The sequence below is a fragment of the Drosophila teissieri genome, chromosome 2L (assembly GCF_016746235.2).
Source record: "Drosophila teissieri strain GT53w chromosome 2L, Prin_Dtei_1.1, whole genome shotgun sequence".
Classification (NCBI taxonomy): Eukaryota; Metazoa; Arthropoda; class Insecta; order Diptera; family Drosophilidae; genus Drosophila; species Drosophila teissieri.
The window spans coordinates 12832646-12859635 of record NC_053029.1 but is presented as its reverse complement, the minus strand read 5'-3'; the positions used below and the strand labels follow the sequence as shown (position 1 = coordinate 12859635).

At 40.5% G+C, this 26990-nt stretch overlaps 3 protein-coding genes across 6 annotated transcripts; all 3 read right to left on the bottom strand.

The window, feature by feature from the left end:
• Positions 1 to 198: 198 nt before the first annotated feature.
• Positions 199 to 25261, bottom strand: LOC122626475 (probable G-protein coupled receptor CG31760). Its single transcript, XM_043806750.1, is given in 13 exon segments — positions 199 to 1923; positions 1987 to 2171; positions 2231 to 2480; positions 3440 to 3648; positions 3718 to 3862; positions 3922 to 4031; positions 7455 to 7608; positions 8033 to 8334; positions 9473 to 9884; positions 10309 to 10501; positions 15857 to 16043; positions 17631 to 18109; positions 25176 to 25261. Coding segments are annotated over 12 exon segments (3303 nt in total). The 5' UTR covers positions 18090 to 18109; positions 25176 to 25261; the 3' UTR covers positions 199 to 1226.
• Positions 3934 to 6622, bottom strand: LOC122626471 (uncharacterized protein YFR016C). 4 transcript variants are annotated; one of them, XM_043806745.1, is made up of 3 exons: positions 5290 to 6622; positions 4125 to 5017; positions 3934 to 4031 (listed from the first exon to the last, which is right to left on the bottom strand). In XM_043806745.1, the coding sequence occupies exons 1-2, from the start codon at positions 6572 to 6574 to the stop codon at positions 4152 to 4154; spliced, it is 2151 nt and encodes a 716-aa protein (XP_043662680.1). In that variant the 5' UTR covers positions 6575 to 6622; the 3' UTR covers positions 3934 to 4031; positions 4125 to 4151. The 4 variants fall into 4 exon arrangements, with proteins under 4 accessions (XP_043662680.1, XP_043662681.1, XP_043662682.1 ...); XM_043806746.1 differs by lacking the exon at positions 3934 to 4031 and having other exon boundaries at positions 4076 to 5017; XM_043806747.1 differs by lacking the exon at positions 3934 to 4031 and having other exon boundaries at positions 4849 to 5017; positions 5283 to 6622.
• Positions 8581 to 9349, bottom strand: LOC122626472. The gene is made up of 2 exons (XM_043806749.1): positions 9264 to 9349; positions 8581 to 9189 (listed from the first exon to the last, which is right to left on the bottom strand). The coding sequence occupies exon 2, from the start codon at positions 9118 to 9120 to the stop codon at positions 8659 to 8661; it is 462 nt and encodes a 153-aa protein (XP_043662684.1). The 5' UTR covers positions 9121 to 9189; positions 9264 to 9349; the 3' UTR covers positions 8581 to 8658.
• Positions 25262 to 26990: the final 1729 nt, after the last annotated feature.

Here is a 26990-nt window from a genome sequence, read left to right as displayed (position 1 = left end):
CTGAATCTAGAAAAAGGTATTGATTCGTTTGTATAACATTTATTATTTACGTTTTGATTTTGCCATATTGTTTCCATTACAATATATTAATTTAACTTTAACTTACTTAATAAAAGTTGAATGTTTCGTATTCATTTATATTATATTTGTGTTCTTGTTTCTTGTTTTTAATACTTTTCATTATACGTATTGCCCAACTTTACGAAGAAGAATTGCGCGTCTGTTAACACTTTCCCAGCTTAAACTAGTACGCTAAAATTTCAATTTACTCATTTATAATATCAGTGTATGTTCATCTTGTACACTAAAATCGACGCTGTGCTAAGCCTATCTGTAGGTAATTAAAGATTATGACCGTGGAAATCATGTAAATTTAACTACAAAGCAAATAATAATTGTCCTATGAATATGAGTGCAACGAGAACAAGGAAAATACAATTCATTTCGCTAGGTGCATGAGAGATAAATGAGATTTATTAATGCCAAGTCCCTAGGGGCTCCGATGGACTCTATGAGACCCACCAGACCAACTGGCTGCCTACGTTCCTCTAAACAACTTCCTTCTGTCGATCCGAACGAAGTGAGAAAAATTTGCTCAATGTTCATACTTTCTGCGGTTTCGCAAACGATGAAGATCCCGGATGATGGGATAATGATTGGGTGTATGGCTAAAAAGCGAACATAAAACGTTACACATGGAGTCTGCGTTTATGCGGCTCGAAAGTTTAGGATGATGGAATGCTCTTAAAGTTGAACCGAAGTTATGTAAAAATTAAGAATTAAGAAGATAACGCTTTCGAATAGCAATATATTCTTTGGGTAAAGATATTTTTTAAAAGTTTGTATATCATAATCGTCTCGAATCATGGTTACATTTGATATTTAATTAATTAACTAAAGTTTTAGTACATTCTACAAACGTTCTAAGAAATATTTAAAATGTATTTGGTGGGATATTTGCTAAATTTCTGGGTTTCTATAAGTATTGGAAGATTCGTTTGAAATAGTTTAAGCAGTGAAGTGATTTTAATGACTCGAAGCAGAAATACAAGTTCTTCCGCATAAACGCCTTTAATATTTAAACAACTTTGACAGACACATACACACAAACATTATTTAAGACTATATTAAACATTAAGCGGCCTATTTTTCGCTAACTGTTTGTTGTAGCGCTAAGACTGTGTAAACATAATCACAAGTTAAGCAGATCGGGATTGGAGTATCCATCAGACCACGATGGGGGTGCGACCATCCAGGGTCTTGCTATCCGTCAGATTCGATGACAGCGAACAGGACGTGTTGTTCTCGTCCTCGAGGAGCTGCAGATGGTGTGGAGGCTCATGCAGCTGCACCTGCTCGGTGATTGTGATGCCATCACTGCCGGACAGCATCGGTGACTCCAGATTGCGGGCCACCAGGAGCACACCACTGGGATGAGCCGGAGACGGAGTGTGAATGGCGTACAGAGAACTACTGGCCGTGGAACTGTCGCTGGAGAATGGCAGCAGCAGCTCCACCTCCACCGGCGGTGATGGCGATGGGCTGTTCACCTGGGTAACCATCGTCTCCTCCTCGCTGCTGGTCAGGTCGTTCATCTGGGCCACCGTTTGATGGATCCTCACGTGCTCCGCGTCATCCAAATCGTTGAGTTGGTAGTACAGATTCAAGCTGTCATCCAAAATGGGCGCAAAGAGGCGGCGAAACTGTGCGATCAAGGCCGCCTCCTCCGCCTCCCCTACTGGCTGCTCACCTTCCTGGATAGTCATCCCCTCCTCCGAATCCGCTAGGTGGAAATTAAACGCAATGGCATCCTCCACCTGGGTGGTTGTGCCCTGCCCCCCATCGACTTCTATTGAGCAATCTTTAACACTTCGTTGACCTCGTCAGACTTTGCCTTTGGGCGATTTTAGTTTCGTTGGCGTGCTAATGGAGGAAAAATATAAAAAATAAGTTATATTAATTAATCCTTTTAAGGATATGGCTAACCTGTTCTCATCTTTGCCAGTTTGCGTCTGCGCAGTGGAAACCGTGTTTTTGCTATATGGCGCTTGAAACGAGGTTGAAGTTATGGTGAAATATCCGCCCGGCTTTGGCTTCAGATGCCTGTTGTTCATCTGCATGTGCACAGTCTTCATGAACTCGATTTGGTGGGCCAACTTCTGGACTTGTTCCTGTGAACGTATACCATGCATCATTAGCTGTCTAAATCAAGAACTCCCTATTTGCTTACCTTGAGCTCTTCATTCTCCTGGTACAGATCTGGCGACTCCTCTGGCACCAGACCCACTCCATTTAGCGAGAATGAAGCTGTTATGCTCCTCACCTTGGCCTTCTGATCCCACTTGTCGCCCTGTCCCTTGAAAACACGCAGAATCTTTGGCCCGAATACGAGGGCAATGGTGGTGGTGGTGGAAAGCTGGGTGCGCACAAATCCCAGCATGTATTTGTAATCGGGTCCGGCGTTCGGAAAGAGCATTACACTACAAGGAAAAAGTAAGTAAGGATAGTATGTAATGAATCTATGACAAATTAAGTAAATCACGAAAATAGGGGGGTTTAAGTAAGGAAAACAATGCAAAACATTAAATATAATGACGTGAGGAATGACTAGTATATTATTTTCAAATATTCTAGCTACTTCGTGAGTCAGCCAATTAGGTTTAGATACACAATAGTCACCTAACCCAATTGAAATGGCGTCAGGTGCGTGCCAACAAATTGCATTAATTATTAGGACTTCATCGAGGGGACTTCAGTTCTTCCACAAACAACTTGAAACCAGGCTGAATGTGAACCAGGAATGTCTGTGCAAACAAAGCGACACCCGCATGGAAGCCCGTATAAATGGAGAGGGGGAGAGGGGATGCGAGTCCTTGCGGGCCAACAAAAAGGATTACGCGCGAACACGAGCGCGCACAAAGCAAAGGAATTTAATTAAAACCGGGCCGCGTAAGACGGGAAGCTTTTCATTTCCCCAAATGGACGAGATGCGTTCCCCAGCATCCGGGATTACCCGACATGTGTCAACTGTTATAATTCAATTTAAGGGAAGTGGGAGCTCCCCAGGTGGGGATTCCCCTCGTACGTCTAAGTAAAAACATGAAAATACTTAAGCGAAGATATGCCGCTTTTACTGTATGTATAAATATTATTACTCCAGTTGTTAAAGCAAAGTTGTAGGATTTCAAATGCATTCATATAGGTGACTAAAGGAATGTATCATCATATTTAGAGTTTACAACTTCGAAAGGTTTGCTTAAACACAATTAATAACACTGTGAAATTATTCAAATAATTTATAGGTAGCTCTATTTAGCACTCTATTTAGCACCGTTTAAATACCAAATAAAATTAATAAACTGAAATGAAATAATATTTTTTTGGCTTAACCAAGGGACACTTCTTATAGAATAATTACTATAAAACTATAAATACTTACTGGAACACCACCATGGCGATGTTGACGAGGGCTATGTTGTAGATGGCGTAGGAGATGAGCCGAGCCTCGTTGTACAGACTCTCCGCGTTCCGCACATTGTAGCACACCCGGATGCCCCAGGCCAGGAAGAAGACTTCTCCGATGGCCAGGCTGTGATCCCACCAGTTGTACGAGCACTGCTTGAACTTCAACTGACTCTGGTCAAAGATCTGGAAAAGTATACGAAGATATACGCACTTCAGGATTCCTTACATATAATTTTTATAAAATGCACTTACCACTTCTGCTGTGGGCGTGGCCGAAATCGTCCATGTGCCCAAGTAGATCAGCATGACCAACAGGATGGGCACCATCCACTGCAAAAGTTGCTGATCATTCAGTTTTATTTTGTGGGCCGACTTGACTCGATAAGTTAGGGACACCCTTTAAGTGAAAGCATATACTTAATATATATAACATAAATTGTTGTATAATGGTCCTACCGCCAGGTTTTCATAAGCAGCGAAGTGTAGGTGATGCAGAAACCCATATGACGCGTCCATTTAGTAGCAATACACCAAGTGGTATCCAGATAGGGAAAGATAGCTACCATCTAAAAACAATGAAAAGTATGGATTCAGATACTGTACTGCATAATTAATTCAATATAAATAAGTTTTAATTGAAATATTTCGAGTACACTGACATATAGTAACATGAACCAGTTGTAAGATTACTCGGGATCTGATTTATTCTTATTTTTTTCCAGATCCGGATTAGATCCTTTTCTGCGTCCAGGACCTCCTTCGCCCATTTCCGGGTCCAAGGATTTTCGTTTTGCGTTTTTCTCCGAAGGACTTAAGCATTGTCCGCAGTCCTCCATACCCGGCGAATACTCCTCGATTTGAATGGTAGTCTCGAAGAACTTGAACCGCTTGTGGATCAGTGTGGTGGCCTCCTCGAGGATCTTTTGGGGATCGGCTTCCTTGGAAATGGCCAGGTGGGCGGATAAAGCCACCTTATTGATGGATAGTGCCCATATCCTCAGGTTATGCACGTGCTCCACACCCGAAATCGAGAGAAATGTCCGTCTCACCTCCTCGTAATCCATGAAATCCGGCGTGGCCTCCATCAGGACCATGAGGACGTCCCTTAAGATTTTGAACGTAACCACAAGAACGAGCACTGAGAAGATGAATGTGCACACCGAATCCATGAAGGCCCAATCCGGCCTAAAGTATATTATCAGGGCGGCCACGAAGACGCCAACACTCTGGATGAGATCCCCAACCACGTGAATAATGGCAGCTCGCACATTGATGTTCTCATGTCCTTTGGCTGCACACTGGGTGGAAACGGACTTTCCCAACAATACGCGATTGCTTTGGAACCCAGCGATCATCTTACTTTCTTGCAGCGACCCCATGTCCTTTGACTTTTTGAACTTTACTGGAAGAGAGTGCGAGTGGCCGTGTTGCAGCTGAAGGGCCATTATCACATTAAATAATATGGCCAGAGCCGATGTGATCAGCATTATCTTGGCGTCCAGTTGGAAGTCCTCGTTAACCCAACGCATTATAGCCATGTACACAAGGATGCCTGGCATGGAATTGTAGTTAACATTTTAGAATTACAGGAGACAACGGATTTGCATTTTAAGCAGATAACATGTTGTGCCAACATTTTAAAATTCGGCTGTTTCTAAACTAAGCATGATAATGCTTGATCTAATTGTAATATTTATATTGATATATAAGAAAGACTTAATTCTTAAGTGACAGTAACCCACTGACCGAATGATTGGGTTGGCAATATGTTATCTATGTTTTTCGAAAGCATTTCATCTACCAGGACGAATAATTACCGGTCACCTGTGACTACCCAGATGAAAAACACGGATACCATGGCCCCGATGACCTCGGCACGATGCCATCCAAAGTTCAGGCGCTCCGAGGAGGGTCTGCCAGCCAAGTGTAGTGCAGAGATTGAAATAAGGAACGAGGCCAGATCCGTCAGCAAATGGGCAGCATCCGTGGCAATGGCCAGGCTATTGGATAAGATGCCTCCAATGACTTCGAGTATCAGGAATAAGGTGCATAAAATACAGGCGATGATCAACACCCGCCTAGCATTCTTATCCACTCCAGATTCCTTCTCCTTAAAATGGCAGTGGGCATCCCATTTGGCGGTTATGTGCGAGTGTCCTGTGATTGTGACTGTCCTTTGCGAGTCAGATTTAATACTTTTTTTGTCCTCCAAATTCTCTACATTTTCAGGCGTACTTTTGTCAGCTTTTTGCGCAGAATCGGCTGCTGAATCGTCCACAATTTGATTTGCTGGAGTTTCTGGTTGTATATCTGAGGTTGCAGCATCCTTATCCTGACGAGATGGTTCTTCTGCAGCATAATATAAATTACGATGGAATGGAGCCTTCAAAATATTTATGTACCCATGCATTGCTTCAGTATCTGTTTGTGGCTTCGTATCCACTGCCTTTTCACTCTTTTTGGTGGTAGAATTATTCTGACTTGGCTTTACGACTATCGGTGTTGGTCTCTTCCAAGATTTGGGCTTCGAGGCCTCCTCAATTCTTTTCAATTTGTCCAGGAACTCCGGAGATTCTTCGCCCGATCCCTCATCACTTAACGTATTTTTACAAGACTTGGTTGCTTCGCCTTTTATTTTAGAATTCTCAAGGAATTCAGCTTGTATTAGACTTTCCTTAGAGGTGTCTGCAGTAAGTTTGTTACCATTTCCTTTGGTTTCCGTTAAATCCTTTAAGGATTCTTTGATACTCGGTTTATTTTGGTTATCTTCCAAAGGAGCTGCGTTAGTTTTCGTCCAAGCAAATCTTTTTCTGAGAAGTGCCTCCCAACTATCATCGCTTTCCAACTTTTTTAGCTTGGTGCTTGAAGTTGTATCTTTTTCATCACCCGTTTGCGATCCACACTCAGCTTGATTTCTTTGAAGCACATTTCGAGGCGACTCTTGTTCGTTTTGACCCTGAGAAAGACGTCCACTGATACTTGGTTCTATATCTATATCGGGAATCTTGACCATTTCCTTAATTGCTGCCTGTAAGTCCTCCTCATCCTCTTCCTCAGAATCTGTATCTTTTGCATGATCATCTTGTCTTTTAAGCGATCTCTTACTCATAATACTCTACAAACAATTTTAGAAGTTTATCTGTGCTCATTTTGATTAGAAAATCGACACAAATTGGTTCTTGTAGTTCCTTCTGCTTCTATTCCACCTCTTAACCCATTTGTTTTCTGGTTCTAAAGCCGTGTATTGCCATTGTGTGTTGTTTTTATGGCTGGAAGGTGGTTTTATGTGTCCACCGGGGAGTTTAGCATTGTTGGTTTGCTAATGTGGACAACATAATTGCCAGCCAGTGAACTGGGAACGGAAAGCTAAAGATTTCTGTTTGGTGAATGTGGTATACCTTATACACTTGTAACATTTTTTATTTCAGAATAAATACCTTATACACTTGAAACATTTTATTTAGAAATAAATACCTTATACACTTGTAATTTTAATTAGGAAAAAATGTCTTATACACTTGTTAAATTTTATATAGGAAATGATATTTCACGCCTTTGCAATATGGAATCTTGGTTTAGCTCGAGTTAAATGGATTTTATTCATGTATCTTAACCCCTTTTAAGCCAAGATATTTGGCTTCTTTACTTTACTATTTTAGTCACGCATTAATCTGGAAAATCTGCAATACCCTTTCGACGCGCAAGTGCCTAAAAGCCGCATTTAAAAACCCATAAGTGGAACTCTTACGTGGTGGTTTGTTCGCAGATCCCTTTACCGCCAGAAATGGGAGTGGGATAAGGGCCAAAACGGGTGCACATGTGGGTTAATTATGAATGAGCGCGTGCCGACCACTTTGGGCCTTTTGTCGCATTAGCAGCATTGTTTTCAAATGGCCTTTGTGTGTTGTGTTCCTTGCCCCCTCTGCCCTTCTGCCCCTTTAATGGGTTAAGAGTGTTGTCCCCAATGGCCCAATGGGCCGAGTACTCACCTCCAGATACATGATGGCGCAGCCGATGAGCGTGATCATCAGGAAGATGGGGCTGGCCACCTTGAAGACCTTGACGCGCCGATGCCGGAAGAGATAGCCGGCGAGGACAAAGGTGCCGCAGGCACAGCCAATGGATATGGTCAGCAGGGATATTCTAAAGGAGCGAAAGGACAGTCATTCACATGGATAACATCGAACAAACAGCAGTGATGGAGTGAGATGCCTTTGCTTTATATCTCCTTCAGTTATAGCATCATTTTTAAAAATAAATATTTGCTTTGGAAATGGCAAGAACAGATTTTATTTGGCTTTTCATTTGAGTGATTAAAACTGCCAATCAAAAAAGGAAATCTAAGCTGCAAGAGCACTTTCTTCAGAGTTCGCAGCGCTTAGAAGAGAATCTGGAATTTACGTTTTATTTGGCTTTAACGATAGTTAAGACCTTCATACGAAAGATATTTATTGTACACTCCACGTTTTCATCCTCTCATCGTTATTTGCCAACTGAGAAGGCAACACACATAGGTATCACATAGGTAGCCCATCACTGGCAAATAAAATCGGACACGGATACTCACCTGAAGGGCCAGTGGTAGTTGGCCAAACACGGCTCCGGACCCGTGCACGTGTCGCAGCCGGGGGCGCAGGGCAAACACTTGAAGACCTCGGAGTAGTAATTGCTTATGTTGTCCTGCTGCTCCTGCCAGGCAATCTCCATGATGGTGCCGTTGAATCCGTCCGGATGCCGCAGCGAGTAGAAGCCCCCGCGGCAGAGGCACTGGTAGGATCCACGGGTCCAGCTGCTGCTTCCGGTCAGCGTGGTCAGCAGTTTTCCCCCAGTCAGCGTCGGTGTCTCCGCACTCGGCTGGCGGTAGTCGCACTGCAAGGAGGCAAACAAATGCACTCGGATTAGCCAGCCGCAGGTGGAATCATTACAAATTGGACAGAAGGTAAGACTCTTAAAGCACCTTGATTCCACATAACACGACTTAGGTTACCTTAACATTAATCACGTTATAATCAGAGCAAGTAGACAATAGTTTTATAGTAACGCCTTGAATAAAGGTTTATATAAAGTGGCACAATAAGATCAATTTAGTTTCATTTTAAAGTAAGATTTGTTATAATTTTTTCCATTTTAAATAAATACATTTTTTGTGATTATTCAACTTTTTACATATGCAATTTGGGAAGCAATCAGTAATTAGTAAAATAAGTGCATGGCCCTATAAATCGCGTTTAAGAAGTAACCAAAAATGGTGGGCCTATTGACCGTTCTCGATTGGTTGTTCTCAACTGATGGCCCTGGAACTATATCTTCATTGGTAATCGGTGGTAATGACAGAAGTTCCTCCTCCCGAACCTGCGTATTTGTGGAAGGATTCTCATGCAATCGACCCGTGCTGCTCCGTTGAAAGGGCTGCTTTTCTTGGGGGCTCATTTTGCGCCATATGGAGACGCCCTCCACTCGCAACTTTCCGGGATTGTCTCTGCTGAATTTGTTAATAAAATTCTTAAATGCCGAGTAGCTGCGAGTTCGACGCATTGGAGCAGTAGATCGTACTTCCCGCCTGGTGCCAGATCCTTTGGGGGTCACAGCTCCTCTAACTCTTCCGTTGAGACGCTTTACGGGCTTACGCGACGGCGGAGTGCTCTTCTTTCCCATTTTCTACTTAGTTTCTAGCCTAGTTGCGCCAAGTTCACCTTTGTTGAGTAGCTCCCGGAGGTCACTTGTCTATCAAAGCGATTCAGACGAGTAAAGGATAATATACCTTATACATGTTTCTTACACTACTTTAATATATTTACCTTAAGTTGCAATTGAATGTATAAACTGGGAAATGTAAAGTCAAGGGTAACTGGAACATTATTCCAGGTTTTACACATTGTAAGGCTATTGATACATTTATAGATAGAAAAGCCCACCTGAAAAACCACCTAACTAACATAAATAATCTATAATAAAGACTACTCTATATAAAAAAGCTTTCATATTTAATAAAGTTCGGTTTACTAACCACCATGGAGGTGCGATGACACTTGTGGGAGCTGTGGAAGGCCTGCAGATCGTTGATGGTGCCCTCGTCGATGGCCATGGGTGTTATCCTGCCGCCCAGGAACGGGGATCTCCGTGCAGCGAGGCGACTGTGCGGCTGCATCTGCTGCATTTTCTGGCGGCGACTCCCGAATGGATAGGGCTCCGCCTCGCACTGGTTGACCCGCAGCGTGGACACGTCGATGTCGATGCTGATGAAGCCCCTCAGCCCGTGGCGCCCAGTCGGCGGGATGGCGATGCTGTAGGACACCAGCCAGCGGCTCTGGGAGCACGAGAAGTAGGGGTAGGTCCACCAGCCCTTGTAGTAGTTGTTGGGCGGACTGGGCGCGAACTTGGGCGAACGCAGGGTGGGCGAGGAGGTCTCATCGTCGAACCTGCGGAGGAGATTCCACATGAGTGCGGGTGAAGGATGTGCTTGTAGAGATGCCACTCTAATCGTTACAAATTAGTTACGAGTATTTACTATCCCTTAATAAGAGAGCACTTCAAATAACAATAACTCTAATTGGCGGAAGATTGGTTGTTTTAAATTAATAATAAAGCACACTGAATACAAATATTCAATTCTTGTTGTAGTTCTTTGTTTTAAAACCCTGTATGGCATCACTACTTGCTTTACAAGGTACTAAACAGTGTTCATTTAATGCTTTAATAGGAATATAGTGCAAAAGGAGTATAGTGCAATAGGAATATACATAGTGCAATAGAAGTTAGTTGTGATTTAAGGCTGTCAGCCACATGTCTCCACTGGCTGATCCAATCTACCAACTCGCCACCACTGACGCCTGTTCCACCTACCAGGGATAACTGCCGGCGGGCTTCTTGCCAATCTGCAGTCCGTCCTCGTCGTACCGCTGCGTTTCCGCCGCCGCCCCCTTGACCCACCAGACGTAGGACTGGACCGCTCCGTTGGTCAGATTCAGGGCCAGAATGCGGGCTCCGGTTGTAAAGTCATCGGTGAGCAGGCCTTTGGCCAAAGCATCGGACAGGCCTGTTGATGAAAAGCGGCAGCAATCGTTAGTAGTTGTACGCTGGGTGAAATGGCCAAAATGTTATTTCAATAATTGGTGGCGGAAATGAAATGAAAGTGCGCAGAAAGTAATTACGCATCGTACTTGCAATTGGTCGTGTCACTTGACTGCTCGTAATTGCTGATTACGGAGCACAAATTGCCCAACTTTAATTATTTATGTTGCGAGGGCCACTGCTGCGGCTTTCGTTTTCCATTTTCCCTTTTCCATTTTCGGCCTGCCATCGCTTCGATTTCCCAGAGGGAAATGCATTTCCATTGTTGATTTCCCAGCCCAGCGACGTGTTTCGTTTGATTGCATGCTCCGTGATTTACATAAATATTTTCGCAATTTCGACATTGTTGAGCGGTTATTGCAATAATGCTTATGTTCGCATGCGGAATTATTAATCGAAAACTACCGATGTTTTTTAAACCCCCGAAGGATAATTTGAGAAGAGTTTATTCCTATTACATTACAATAGTAACTTCATCCGAATTTAAAAGATAAAGTTAAGTTATAAACTGTTATCCTTTAAAAAAATTCAATATATCTGTTTTTAATTCAAGCTTTTAAGTTTTCGTTTTTCAGCATTTAATACACTTCTTTATAACACATTCCGTGCAGCAACAATGGCTTCTGTTTTGTTAATTAAAGCGCAGCTTTTAATTAAACGACGATATGCAGTCACATGAATTATACATGTGCAATTAAATGTGTTAATCGCTCTGCGAGACTTTGGATTGTTTACCCAATTGAGTGGCATTCGGCGAAACTTTAAGTGCTCAACGTGCCACATCTGTTATTGTTGTTTGCGACCTTGAAACAGTCATTAAAATCCGCAGTCCTTGCTGCAGTTGTTCTTTTGGCCTTGGCGGAAGTGTCAACCCAACAACAATGATTAATATGCGCGGCAGGACATCAGAGGCCTTCTCTTTCCCTCTCCTTCCCTCTGCTTCCCTCTCGCTCCCTCCCTGGCGAGTGCGTGAAAGTGTGTGGGCGCCGACTGTCAAAAGCTAATATTTTTGCAACACTCGTTCGCCCTTCGCTTCTAGTGCTGTCAGGATCTCAAAAAGGAGTTAAAAAAATAGCTAAAACCATGCTGACACTCATAGCTTTTCATTTTTCAAAGATATTCAGCTGCTAGTAACTGGTTTTTATTACTTTTAATTTTAACAAATTTTTAGGAAATTGAAATACGAACTGTAGGAATCACAAAGCAGTTTCTTTCATACTGTCAAATATTAAAAGATATTTTAGCTTGAAGTAAAAGTTTTCAGTTCCCAAAAAAAACCAAAAAAATGTATCTTTTGAGGATGTAAAGTGCAGCACAATTTAACAAAATTTTTTAAAAAAATTAATACAAAAATAAAAACCAGCTAGATTAGCGGAAAATCACCCAAAAGTATCTCACTGCTGTTTAACTTTCTGCGATGAAAAAAAGTGGGAGGAAGCCAGAGCGAAACGAGAATTGTTTACAAAGTAAACTTATTTAAATTCGATTACCGCAACTTCCGTGGCACTTTCTTTATTTTTATGTTTTAGTATGTATGGGGTTTGCTTATTTTCCTTTTCCTGTTTGCTACTCTTACTGTGCTACTGCACAAGGTACGCCGAACATCTCGCAAAGTTTTTCTCTTTATCTCGCAGAAAGCAACATAAACCGAGTACGTGCGTTTTTTAGTTGGCCAACTTTTTGGATTCCCTGCCGCGGGAGTGAAACTGAAACAAAGGATCTGTGATAGGGCACTACATGTGGGAAAAATGCGCTTTATGTTTACTTATTCCACCCGATTAGTTACATGTTTGCACTATCGCTGGGTTTTCAAATGTGTGTGCAGTAGATTATGGCACACAATTTAAGATAATATAGGGAAATTATATCATAGATTTAAAAAAAACAAGAGAGAACGCTATAGTCGAGATCCCGGACTATCTGATACCCGTTACTCAGTGGAAGTGGCCCCAGGGTATAAAAATGAAAGCGAGTGTGGAGATACTTCCTGAACTTTAAAACTTTATTTCAAGTTCAAGTCACAAAAAGTTTATATGTCGAATTGTTGTAGTATATATACCTTTTGTTAATAATTAATAAATACATCAATTTAATTTATGTGTAGCTTTAATATTAATATTTCCTTAGCACCTGTATTTTACCCTTTCTTTGTGAGATGGTTTTCATAATCAGTACAGTTTTTTTACCGTGTACACATGTGTGCTTACTTCTTATCCGATTGCTATTCTGAAAATTGTGGCCGCGACAGAACACTTATGGTAAACAACATTTCGCAATGGCTGTCAGCTGGTTTTCACCTGAGAAGGTAGCAACTGCGACAGGACGAGTAACGTGAAAAACGTGAATGAGGTGGACGATGTGCTTATGGGTCACGGGCTCATTCATCATCCGCTCAGCCGTTTTGTTCCGCACTCATTCGTTTTCCGTCATCAATCTTTTTTCCACTTTTTTGATAGTAGGTGGATTTACTGGCTCCTGGGCCTGTTTTTGTTTTTATTTTACTTTTTTTCCTTTGCAGGCAAGGTGTTGCAGACGACATAACAACAATGGTAACAATTTGTGTTTGCCTTTTTTCTTGGCTGTCCGGACAAACAGAAGTTGCAAGGCGTGTAAAATTGGCAATTATTCAAACTACAGTCGGACATGTTTTTGCTGCCTCATGTGAGTTTTTTGCAGATGCCAGGTGTTTCAGGAATAATTAAATTTAACCGAGATTCGGTTTGCCTGAAACTAGACATTTGGGGCCAATATTGTGGACCCACAAGTGGAACATTCAAGTGTAACATTCAAGTGGGAAAGGCGACTAAATCATTTAAGGAAAGCCTTAAATGTATTGTGTGATATATATGCTCAATTAAAAATGTAACACTGCACAAGTGAAGACCAATTTTATTTAAATGGCATTTATAAGATACTCCTATCTTCGCAATTGAAATATTCAGGTTTCCTGGCCTTTCTGGTTGCTATAATCTAGGAAATTGTTTTTAAAACCTAAAGGCAGTCCAATCAAACTGTTTCTTCTTCTCCCCAAATAAAAAGGCGTCTTCCACGCGTAACCCTTTTATATATTTTTTCACAGGCTGGCAGTGGATTTTTCACTCAGCCTCTTTGCACTTCTCACACTTCGCACTTCGACGCTAGCCAGATATCCTTTTGAGTGGCTACCGATGTTGGCCCTTTTAAATTGGCTTAAATTTATTCGATTTGCGAGGGCACTCTATGCGAATAATTTATGCGCGGCATCAAAATTTCAAGAGTCAACATGGTCGGACGAGACTATGGAAATGGAGGCAAGTGCCAAAAGTGTATACAATTGGCCGCCTCCTGTTGCGCTCCTTCGTTCAACATGATGATGGTGGTAGGTGAAACACAACGGCAACAAAGGACACCAATTTGCCCTCGCCTTATGCGATTTTCGCTGACACGTCTCACCTTTTTGAGCACGAAAGGAAAGTCTGATATAGCTGTCAGCCTGTTTCAAGACGGTGTGGAAATCATGGCCATAATGGCAACTTGTGCGCCCCAGCACTTCCAAGCTACCCTTACTTTCCCAATCCGAAGCCAAGCCCGAGATCCAGAGTCCTGGCGATGAGTTCATTGTGCGTTCGCTGCTCTGGCTTGCCCTTGACTCTGCATGACACACTGATAGCGTTTTATTGCATGATTTCTACACTTTGCAAATAACGTGACGTGCTTAGCCCTGTTTAAATTGCTCGGCGACTTATGGCAAGCACTTTAAAGTGAAGAGAACAAAGGGTAGAGTAGAAGGGGATACTAGACTCCTTGAAAAGTGTGTAACAGTGAGAAGGATGCGTTTCCGACCAGTAATAGGACTACTAGCCTAGTCGATCTAGCCATGTCCGTCCGTTACTTTGGCTGTCCGTCCGTATGAACGTCGTAATCTCGGGAACTATAAATGCTAGAAAGTTCAGCTTAGGCTTGCCAATTCCAGAGCCCAAAACTGCCGCATCTACACTTGTGAGGAATGTTTTTATTTCTTTTTTCTTCTTCCTGGTACTCCCATTAGCTGAGTAACGGGTATAGTCTCTTGTTTTAGTACCTGATACAGGTTTTCGGCTTCCAAAGAATAGATTTCTAAACAGTTTCTAAATGTTTAAATCTAAAGTCACCCCATGTTCCATTCATAATTTCTTTCAGTTCATCACTTTGTTGGGCATTGCCAAGGCTGCTGTCGGGCGACTGGCGGCTGGCAACTGGATCAGAATGAAAGTCTTGTCCTGACAGCCGTGCAGCAGCATTGGGCTTGACAACGAACGACGCACTTGTGGCGCATCAAGCGCTGCCGACGCTTCGTCCTTTTTTGCTTCGCCTGTAGAAACCCCACCCACCACGCAGCAGCACCCACGCAGTGTCCTTTGCCGTTGTTAGACCCAATGTGAACGTTGTTGCTGTAGATTTAATTTAAAGTTCACATTGTGCGTTGTGTCATCCGTCGCATTCGTTCTTGTATTCAACTGTGATTTACCCACCAAGCTTTTACGGGAACATCCTCAACGAGAACAAATGGATAGGAGGGTTCCAAAGGAGCAGATTTTGTAAAATTAAGCAAGGACATGTATGGCAATAAGTACATATATGCACAGCATTTTACAAGGTTCGAGAGCCAAATGAAATCTTTACACAGCACAAGGGCTTCAGATTTCCACTTAGGGAATAGGAGGATGGCGTTTGAACTGGAGAGGAGCCACGATTTTGTGGAATGTAAATTCCTTTACTTCCGAAACATTCGTAAAAAACATAGCATTATATAATGTTGTTTAAAAACCTTTATAATAAATATAAATAAATAGCGATGGAAGTTTCAAGTATTTCGCTCTTAAAAGTAATGGAATTTAAAAAAATAAACTCAGATTTCTTTCAATATTTAATAAAGTTAACCATCAAGCGAATGTGCCATCCGCAAAATGCGTGAGGTAAAAAGTAAAAGCCGGAAATTTAAAGAACTCCGCGATTTCGAAATCCACTTCAGTGTGGCATTCCCAACGTGGTCACCGAAATAACTTTAAATGGCCGCCATTCAATAAAAAGTTGTGGAACTGAAACCATATCGATACAGTTAAGCCCACGCACACATACTATATGTATTTTAATCGGCCGCATGTGGGCCACGCGCATTGACTTGGGTATATGAATTTTCCCAGCAGGAAAATGTCATCCCGCTGCGATAACAGACCAAACATTGCCCGCACGCAAACAAAAACAAAATCAATAATCGATGATGGGATAAAAAATATGGCTATACTATATGACTCGTATGCTGGCTGGAAGGTAGGTGGAATTATTTTGTGTCCAAACTCACCGCCGTGCCGAATGATGCCCACTTCCTGGAGTATCGAGGCGGCCAAATCGGTTTTCTGTCTGGAGCTCTCATATCGTTCCGAGTTGATGGGCACTTGTAGGGGTCGATATAGGGTCGAGATGCACAATGTGCCCAAGTTCTCGGTGGCAATGTCGTGTATAGTCACCAGCGATTGTTCAATGGCCGTCTGTAAGTGGTGGGGGAGTGGGTCATTATTATTATTTAAGTCGGCTTAAAGGGGGGTGGAAATGGCCTAAGTACTGTACAGGAAAAATATATTCAAGTTGAAGTTAATGGCGGAATAAATCAATCAATTTCGAAATACAAATTTGGATATATTGTAACAGATCCAAACCTTTTTAAGTCTCCCCACAATAGATAATTAAATATATACATATATGTATGTTTTGAATTATATGTTCTACGTAATATTTATTTGATTAATTCCCATATATGTACATATTTTTTAAACAAATTTTGAATTTCTTTGGCTTGATTTTCCAACTGAGTTTTTCCGAGTGCATACTCCTATTTTGGGTCTACCCAAATCACTTTTTGCTGTCTATTCAAGTGATTGTGTCGCTGGCAAACGCAAACGCATTAAAAATTTCTTTTTTAGGCTGAACAAAAATTCACGGTGACCATCATTTGTTAAGACCCTTTTATCGTTTGATTGGAAAATTACGTTATTGACTTATCTTTTTATTTTTGAATTTTTTGTTGTGTGCTCGGCTTTGTTTCGACTTTAAATTGCTAAAGAAAAGAGAACAAAATTGCATTGAAAACTTTTCTGAGAATTTTCACTCGAAGCTTTCATTGTTAAGCAAATGTTTTGTGTTTTGCTTGACAAGCCAAGACAATAAAGTTTCGGTCCAGAGAAATGGAGCCCAGATGCGGAAGTTAAGTTACACTAAAGCTTTTCCCAACGAAGTTTGCTCGGCAAGTGTCTATGTACATCAAAATTCGCTTGTCTCAACTGCCAACTACTTAACTTAATTAACTGGGCCTATTATTCATGAACACTAAACCGCAAGAAAATGCACGAAAGTTGTTTGCGAACTCAACTTGTGGGAATTGCGGCATTTAACTAAAGGAATGTTCTATATTTAAACTACCAGAGCAATTCAAATATGTTGTGCTTAGAATTGAGAATTATAGATTAAAGGTGATTAAAAACTATTTTGTTGTATTGTGTAAAATCTTTGAGGCCATATACATTATTGCCAAGGGTTCTGCATTTGGCAGCTCTTATCTGCCCCCTTGAGCATTATTAAGTGCACACTAAATAGCCACTTTATTAATTTCGGAGTGGAAAGGGGGCTCAAGTGTGCAAGTGGGCTGAAATCGCAATTCAATTAAATTCAGCCGAGTGCCCCAAGCTGCAGAACGCACCTTGAACTCAGCTCCACATTTGAAGCCCCTCATTCCCACTCCGGGCAGCACTCATTCCCATTATTTCAATTGCACTCCTGCGTAATTGCGGCTCCAATGGGGTTAGCACTGAGCAACATGGAGTGCCTGCCAACGCGGCATACACCTTGCTGTATGTGCAAATGTGGGAAAGTAATCGGGAAGATCCACCTGTTAAGCAAATACAATTTGTAAGAAAACTTAAGCTTTGGATTCTTTTCTTCTATTTATAGTATGCTGTAAACCACACAACGTAATTGTTTGGAGAGGTATTAGAATATAATCAAAGGAAAACCATTATACATATAGGGTAAAGCAATTAAAAACCGATATCTCTTCTTTATCGATGGGATTGCCTACTGACCCGTGTGACCGTGTTGCCATCGCCGATCCGCACGATGTTCCTGAACGAATCCTCCAGGATGGCCCAGTTGTCGGCAAACTTATCCCCCGCTGACGCGGATCCAGGCGCTGATCCCGATGAAGTGGCCGCCGTGGATGGGGATAGAGCAGTGGTCGTCGTCGTGTAGTTGCTGCCTGTTGTGGTGGTGGCCTCGGGATTGGTGGCGATTGTAGTGGCAGCAGCCGCATGTTGTGCAAATGCGACCAGGAGCAACAAGTGCAGCCACAGAAGAGGGACTGCTCGTGTTGTCAGCCAAGTGTCGCTGGCCACTTGTTGCTGCCTCTGGCAGATGGCATCTCCATCTCGAGGACCTGCCACGCCTTCATGCGCCTCCTTTGATCCCTCCCTCGCCGCTGCCTTTTCCTCCGCTGCCGCCAGCTTCTTCTTTCTGCGCCTCACCGCATTGTGCCAGCATCTCATTGTTGTTTTCGCATTTGCAACTGCAAGGAAAGGACACGGAACACAAAACGTGGATTAGAGCCAGACAATAGTGGCCATTAAACGCGAATTGAACCCGTAACACCGCGAAAATGCAAATTGTAAAGGTTCTGGAATATGGAAACATTATTCGCAGTGCTAATGATTAAGCTCATGTCCTGGTAAACTGTGTATAACAGTATCGTTTATAATTTAAAACGCTTTATTTTTTAAACATCATGATGTCAGTTCTCACACTCCCACATTATTCCAGCCATAATGCATCACTTTAATAGGCAAAAAATCGGAGAAAGGACTTCAATCGATAAGGACTTTATGGCGCACGTATATGTTTTTTCAGCCAGGTCCTTACCACACTTTCTTACAAATGGCTGCCATTTTTCTGAGTTTGAAAGCACTGCAAATAAAAAGGAAGCAAGCTGTGGGTGTGCGACTCTCTTTTGGGATTGGAAAAGCCATTATTATGACAACTTGCGCAGACAGAAGTGGTCTGGAAATCAAGTCCAAAACTTACTTCCATGCCTTTCAGCCCAGCTCAAACGCAAATGTGTGGCATTTCCTTTCCCTGCGCGTTTTATTTGATATTTACATTTCGCTCGCTTTCACTGTGCTGACGTGGAAATGGGTCGGCTCTGCAAGTGTTTTCCACCCATACCCTCTTATTTTATTTATGCCTTCAGTATTTATTTACGAGCTCGCTTCATTCAGAGCAGAGTTGTAGGCGTTTACGTTAAGCAAATGTCTATCTGTCCATGCACTTTCCCTGCTGTCATCGCATTCTCTAGTTTCTGACTCTTTCGAGTTTCTTTCGGTTCGTTTACACTTTCCCAGGCCATAAATAAATATTTGATAAATTTATTTATGTGTCGGCTTAAGATTTTTCCATGTGGTAGGTGCGAAAGTGAAACGGACGAAGAGTAATTGAGCATGGGTTCGGAAAGCAAACAAATAATATTAGTTTTGATAAGTTAATATGCCACCTTCATTTACAATTTATCGTATCTTTAAAATTTTATTTGCTTTTTTATAAGGATTTGGTAAATGACTTTACTAATTTACGTTGACATACAGGTCGTATACGTAATTCTATTTATTTCGCTATTTAGTTTATTTTAAACTTTGAGATAATTTGTCACTTTAATGTTTCGTATTAAAAGATAACAACTTTTGCAATTGATCAAGCGAAATTATTGAAGGCAGCAAGGAATAAAAGTCGCAATTTTCAGTGTTATCTTTCATTATGGATAACTGCTCCCCTGTTTGTCCAGGAACCCCATCCCCATCCCCATCCCCATCAGCTCGTATCCACTTTCTAAAGCTGTAACCACCTCTTGGCCCCCAACCCTATATGCATTAGCCATTTGTTGGTATATGGTAAATGTTTATAAAAAAAATTTGCCAGCCATTTGAACTTGACTGACGACAGCATGTGGATAATGACGATGATGGCGATGGCATGGGATTATTATGATTCCACCCACAGCGCTCCATGTTTATATTTATTGTTTACAGTTGGCAAATTCCCTCTTCTCCATCTCCATGGTCGCGTTTTTCGCGTTTCATGAGCATGACTAAGCAGCGAGCCAGGAAAAAGGACCACACACACATGGCAAAAAGTGCAGACAGGCAGCGATGCTGAAGAAATATGAGCAATATGCAAAGGATTGAGTGGATAGCTTTTGACTGGCTTTGCCACCAGTAGCTCGTGGCCAAATGTTCCGTGGCCAAAGGATTCAAGGCAAACACACACACAAATACACATACACCGCACCCCACACACACATTCATCAAAAACCGAAAAAAAGAGAGGTATAAGCAAAAATGCTGTTGAACATGCCTGCCAGTTGTTGTTTATCCTTTTATTTGCTGGCTAAAATAAACATGAGCGGGGACAAAACCGAAAGTCCCTCTAAATCTGTGTCGGTCACATGGGGAATATGTACGAAAAACTACACTGGACAGCAAAATCATGGTTGGCAGCTTGTTCATTCAAAAAAATATCCTTGAAAATTATTGTTAAATGTATGCTTTAGCCATCTTTTCTTATTGTATGTTAAATATAGCTTTCTATTGTTTAAAATCTTGTTAAGAAAATTGTGTTGGCCAGTGTTAGCATGCATATTGAAAAAAATCGTCTACCGTTTTAAGTTTTAACATGTTTTTTGAACCCTTCAGCTTGTCGCATTTTTGTGGGCTTCCTAAACTTTTGTTTTGTTTTATTTTCTGCTAACCTCTTTTCATGCATAAAAAATGTTTTTGGATTTGGCTTCCCTGGTGGAAAACACACTTTTTAAGGTTTTGGGTGGCTCCATTTGGTAGATATAGATGGATAGTATACCTTTACTACTTTATTCTTCTTGGATTGACATTTGTGTGCTATAAGGTGAAGAACATTTTGTAGATTGTGCTTCATTTACAAAAAATATTCAAGATATGAAATGTCATTTGCATTGAAAGCACCATTTGAAGTAATAATCCGTTTCCACTTTGCAAGCTATGTATATAATCTAACAAAACGTCTCCATGTTCTCCATACAATCAAAACTGTTCCATGGCTTTTGCTAACTGTGGGGTCCTTGAGGGGTCCTGCCAATCATTGCGGCCACGCCTATCAGGCTTTTCAGATCTTTGGGACAATTTGGCAATACCCGCCGCAGCAGATTTTCTTGAATTAACCAAGGTCGTTGCTGCGGTTTTTTTATTTTTGGGCTGGGGAAAAACTCCTGAGGCTTGCATTAATTTAATGAGGTTTCTTCTGCCTTTGATTTGCCTGTGGTTAATTTTTTTCGGCCATCCCATCATTTTTCAGTTTTTTTTTTTTTTTTTTTTTTTTTTCAAACGTTTCAACGCCTTTCAACTGGATTTTCTTGCCGGCTTTGCAAAAAATAATAAAAATATATATTTCCAACCCTCATTCTGTCATGAAACTGCGTTGAAGATATTTTAAATTTACTTTAAAGTATACTGATGCAAAATATTTGCAAAAAAAAAAAAAAAAAAAAAAAAAAAAAAAAAAAAAAAAAAAAAAAAAAAAAAAAAAAAAAAAAAAAAAAAAAAAAAAAAAAAAAAAAAAAAAAAAAAAAAAAAAAAAAAAAAAAAAAAAAAAAAAAAAAAAAAAAAAAAAAAAAAAAAAATATTTGCAGACCAGCAATTGAAATAAATAAATTCATAGTCCGATTTATGTTTTTGATCAAGCAAAAAGGTATTTTGTGAAAACTTTTAAGTTCAATAAATGCGAGAGGGGAAGCAGTGCAATTATGAACCAAAGCAATAATAATACCGACAAGCTGCTACGCCTGAAAAACCAGGAACATTTACAAGGGCATCGCAAGAGCAAAAGTCAAAGGAGCAGAACCAGCAACAGAAACACTAGTGCCAAATTAAAAATAAACTTATAAACATGTTGACAAATTTTGTCTCTGCTCGTTTTACTCGCTCCTTATTGTTTTTCCCTTCTATTTCCTCCATCTCGTCCCTTTTAAGCGCATGTCATGTGGAAAAATGCGCTGGAGGACACAACTTGAAGCTGGCGGAAGGAATGCGCAAAAAGTAATAGTCGGCTGCCCCAAGAGGAGCCGCACTAAAAAGGACTTAGTACGCGCAGCTGGAATAGCACAGAATTCAGGAGCAGCTGCGTTTGATGTCTTTACCCAGGAAGTGGGTGGAGCTGGGCTTCGCCATTGCATTGCCCCAACGGCATAGATATTCTATGTAGTATTCTTCTTTTAGGCGAAAAAGGAGCGGAGGCCACCAAAGTACAAATACTGAACATTTTTATACCCATTACTCGCAGAGTTAAATGGTATACTAGATTCGTTGAAAAGTATGTAACATGTTGAATCCATCATCCTTAAAATTTGTACTTTATTAGATTTACTATGTTTCACTTTTTTCTCGCACACCCACGAGCTGAGTAACGGGTATCTGATAGTCGAGTTGCTCGACTGCAGCGTTCTCACTTGTTTAGTTCTAGGATACTTAAAATGTGGATTTGAGCATCTAAATTATGATATTGCAATTTTCTTATATATAGTAGAACAACTGAGAACTGCTAGAACAAAACCCATTCAGTTTGGTTATTTAGTAAATTTAGCATCTTGAACCAAGAACAACTTTCAATAAATAACTTAATATGAATAAAATGTGATGTAAGGAAAGCTTGTTTTATTGTATTTTTATTGTATATTGTTAAATGTTTCGATCTATGCTTAAATACTTCATTCTAGTCTAAAATCGATGTACATGCATTTGTGAAACATGAGTCACCACAGACGACGCATATGTTAAACTGGATGAGGATGAAAAGGAGCTCGTTAGAGGACACGATCTACGTCGCCATCGACCCCGTCGCCGTGTCAATTGCAGCTTGCATATAAATTAGCGTAATTAAATGTCGAACAAGTGCTATAAAATTACAGCAACAAAACTGTGCTTAAATGTGCTTTTTATGATTTGGAAGTAAAGTGTACACAGTTTGTTAGGTGGCTTAATCTAGTTCCAGCGGGTGCTCATAGAAAATATTCACTCAATTCGCTAGCACAAAAGTGCGTTTACGCCTAGTTGGTTATTAATTTCCATCACCTCTGACATTAAATTATAATCCTAGTTACAAATTCATCACATAATTTCCCCATTCACTTCGTGACCTTTTCAACCCATGTATTCAATCCACCTTTTCGCACTCTGGCGACCATTAAGTGCGAAAGTTCCCTTTAGAGGAAGGATTCTGACTTGTTTGCACCAGTTTCTTGGCACTTTTAAAGGATTTGCCAGAGTCACTGGGCAGAAGGCAGGCGAAATTAAAATGGAAGTGCAAATTTGTTTCTGTTGTGAGGGCAACTCTTTGGCGTTTGACTTTTGGGCCACGCCCATGGCTGCCCACAGGGAGATGCAAATGAATCTGCCCAAGCAGTTTATAAAAAAATGCACGCCCTCCAGGATGCCACGCCCCTTTCGGCTCGCTTTTGGTATAACCATTGCTGTTCACTTTGCCGGCATTTAGTTATTTTCCCTGTGTAGGAAATTATGCAGATATATACATATAGATTTGAGTAATGAGAAAAGTTGCGATTGGGGGCAGTGCGGATTATTCATTAGCAGTGGTTTTTGCTCGGTTTTAAGCTTATTTAAGACTACTCCTTTTATTTAGCTCGGCTCCCTTGCATCGCAAACTTCTGAATTTATTTAGTTTTTTGGGCAAAACTTGTTTAATGTATACCTGATATGCTCATGGGATTTATTTTGCTCACACGCTTCAGTATGCGTATCCTCTTGTTTCCTCTTGTTTTAATTAATTGCGTAATGTTAATTAGGTAGTAAAAAAGGAAAAGTAATTACCGTTTCACCATGCTTATTATTTTTATGATTTTATTGTGGCTCGTGGCAGGTCAATAATAAGGTAATTCCCCGTTTTCATTGGGCGAAAACAATCAACACCCAATAAAGATGGCTAATATAAGCCTATGTCCTGGTTCTGGCAAGTCGATACCAAATACATGGCTTCAACAGTGAGTTAAATTTGTTTAAATATCTATTAACTCCGCTGGTTATTACTATTTACTGTCATTGGCAGCAGACAAAATGTGGCTCCGTTTTATTTTGTGTTTTTCTCCGTCGACTGTGATTATGGTAGAAATGAGTAAGCAGCTAATAAGCCCAAAGAACATAAGCAGACTAGCAGCTCAAATGCTTACACACTGACACCCATAAGTTCGCATACACTTGGGGCTTTTGTGAGGTCTATTATTTCCCAGGCTCTGTTTTCCGAGCTGCTGGTGGGGCATTATCGTCAGACATTGAGTGCTATGATTGATGTGGAAAAGCAAATGCCTTATCCTTGCAGGCTGGGCTTTGTTTAATTATAACAAATGAAAGGGCTTCAAATGTCCTACATTGCATGAGTGTTACAGTTAGTTGCATATATAAATAAATATATTTTTAAGTTCTTTAATAAATCTAAAACGCTTTGAGTTAATCTTTTGATTCTCTAAAGCAGCTACAATTCTATTACTTGGGTGCTAAGCGCATTTGTTAGCTTCCACTAAACAATCATTTTCAATTAAATCTGCCATGTTTTCCATTTAAGTAATTAGTCCGTCGGGCAGAAGGTTGTCGTTGCCATTAAAATTGAGTCATTGTTTATGTATGCTAGCAGGCAAAATGTCTTTAATTAGATTAAAACGAAAATGATGTTATTTGGGTAGCTTTATGGGCTAATAATTGGAACCACTTTATGGGATATTCCAATTAAATGCAATCTACTGAAACTAAATCGTATTATATCGAATGTTTATTGGGCTTTAGATGATGACATTGAATGCAATAAATTTAATATCGCTTGGGATTTTAAAAGCGATTATACACCGCATTGATATGCAAATTTATACTAAAATATGGGATTGATGGTTCAATGCCTTCTTCAGCTTAGAGTCCTGAATATTTAGTGAGAAGACATGGGTACACTTTTCATTTTGGTCTCAGGAGACAAAAAACAAGGTGAACGAACAGCCAAACGCATACACACAAACCGCTGAGATACATCACTATTCCGTTAAGAATTCGTAGCATACTTTTCAGGAGCCAGTCGAGTTTGCGTTTGAGCCTTAAAGCCATTTAATTTTATTACACTTTGCGGACTTTAAGAGCCAAACGGCGGTTAAATGCCGCCTCCCTCTACAACCCCAAAGGCTCAACGAGTTAATAATTCAAGGGATTCAATTATGTACAATAATTTGGTATATGCTCCACATAAAGTGTATATACACACACAGGTTCTCGGAGGCCTGGGCTAAATTTAAATCTCTAGAGTGCTGGTTTCGGTTCTCATTTTGCTAATACATTTGATGAAATGGAATATCTATGCCGTACTTTGGGGAGCTGCTTGATGTTGTTGAATGAATTATGAAAAAAGGTCGTGGGCGCATCAAAAATATAATTTAAAAGGATAGCTCTGAACTTTAATATAGCAGTGCAGTTCCGACAATACTATACAAGAATATGCTTCTGATTAATTTATGCATTGCGTAGAATAACACTTACTCATCACTTTTCTTACTTCCATAAACTTACCTCCTTTTCCTGAAGCTCAAATCATGACTGGCACTTTTGCTTGCCTTCTGCAAAGTTAACGACGTCTGATTTTCAACTGTTTTTCCTTCGTATCAGTTATCACTGATTTTGTTATTTTCACTTCATCATCCCCTCCTCTTCAGAGTTGTTTCTTTTATTGTTTCGTTTTATTCAATTTTTTTTATTGTGTGGAGCTGCTTTCTCTGTGTGCGCACAAACATTTAAATACATTTTTAGAAATGCTATTGGCTTTTGCCAGCTTTTTGAATTGCTGTGAACGTCGCTTTGGCTCACAATTGTTGAAATTGGCTTTACTTTAAGTTATGCAATGTTTGCTCATCGAGTTTATGCGTATCTTGTGCCGAGTTTATTATTGGCTTAATACTTAAGAAGTGTGATAAATATTTCGAATTGGTATTTATGTTTCTTGAGTGCTAGTTAAGTCTATTTCTACAAGCGCAAATTTAATTTCGTTTTATGTTGAATCTTTCTGATTCACAAGTGCCGTTTTTAAAGAATTAATATTTCAGTATTAAGTCATAATTTATTTCTAAATCTTTGTAATTTGAGGGCGCACTTTAGCATAAAATACCTGTCCCAAATATCACAAGTATTTTGATTAAAATTCCTTTACTTCTCCCTGTAGCCTGCAATCAATTGCCAACTTTTTGCCAGCTTTCTAGCAATTTCCAACTTAGCATCCGTGGAGCTGAGCACATATTATCGTTAATAATTAATGGAACTAAAAGTTTCGTGCAGCCCACAAGGACAACGGAGAAAAGTTGGTGCACAAACTTTCTGCTGGGGCAAAAAAATAAAAGTTTTAAATACTCTTAAAATCTGCTAAAGGCAAATCGCAGGAGGAGTTTATTTGCTCGCTAGTCTTACGTAAAATGCCCACAGCTGAGCTGATATATTTATGAATATTTATTAGGCGTGAACTGTCGGTTATTAAAAAACTTAATTGATGCTGCCGCGGAACCTGTTGCCGCCTCATGGAGGCAGAAATTTCCATCGGTTTGCCCGTTGGCAGCAAAGTTAATTACAATATTTCATCGCTCAGACGTTGGTGGCGGTTTGGGTGTAATTTTTATATCCAACAAATTGCCAACAGCGCATTAAACACAAATGTACAAAAAACGACGAGGACGACGACGAAAAACTGGTCCAAAAAGCAAAGCAATTTGTAGTAAATAAAAAGCGGAATGCTAAAATGGCGCGCAAATACGCAACTCAAACAGGAAGGCAAACTTTTCACGCCCCCACAACAAACACCCGTATAACACACACATACATATAAGAATCTGTGTGTGTGTGCGTGTGCGGGCACTAACACAGAGGCAATCCGCACAGATGGGGCCAATACATTGACATTGGGCACACGGGGGACTTTGATTTTCATGACCAAGTGAAAGCGAGACGCCAAGAAGAAGACGCCAAAGTGCTGGAGAAAGCTGTGGAAAGTTGTCTTTTCTTTGGCAGGCAGAAGGCTGAATGCTCTTAGCACACCAACGTTTTGAAAAGGTAGAACTTGCAAGGACTTTTGCAGTGGTCAAAACTACAAAATACGCAACAAAAGTGGCTGAAAAAGTTAGCCCTGCAGCTTGTATATATCTCAAGATCCAAGTAGTTAAGATCCAAAGTATAACTGAAAGGGCAAACAGGCTGGAATCGGTTATTACTTTTAAATAAGTCGAAATGTTTCTATCCTAATAAAGCAAATGATAAAAAGTTTGTTAAAGAAATAGTGGTTTTGTTTACTTTTATTACAAATACCTTCTATATAATTATATTTTTATTAACTTACAGCAAAAG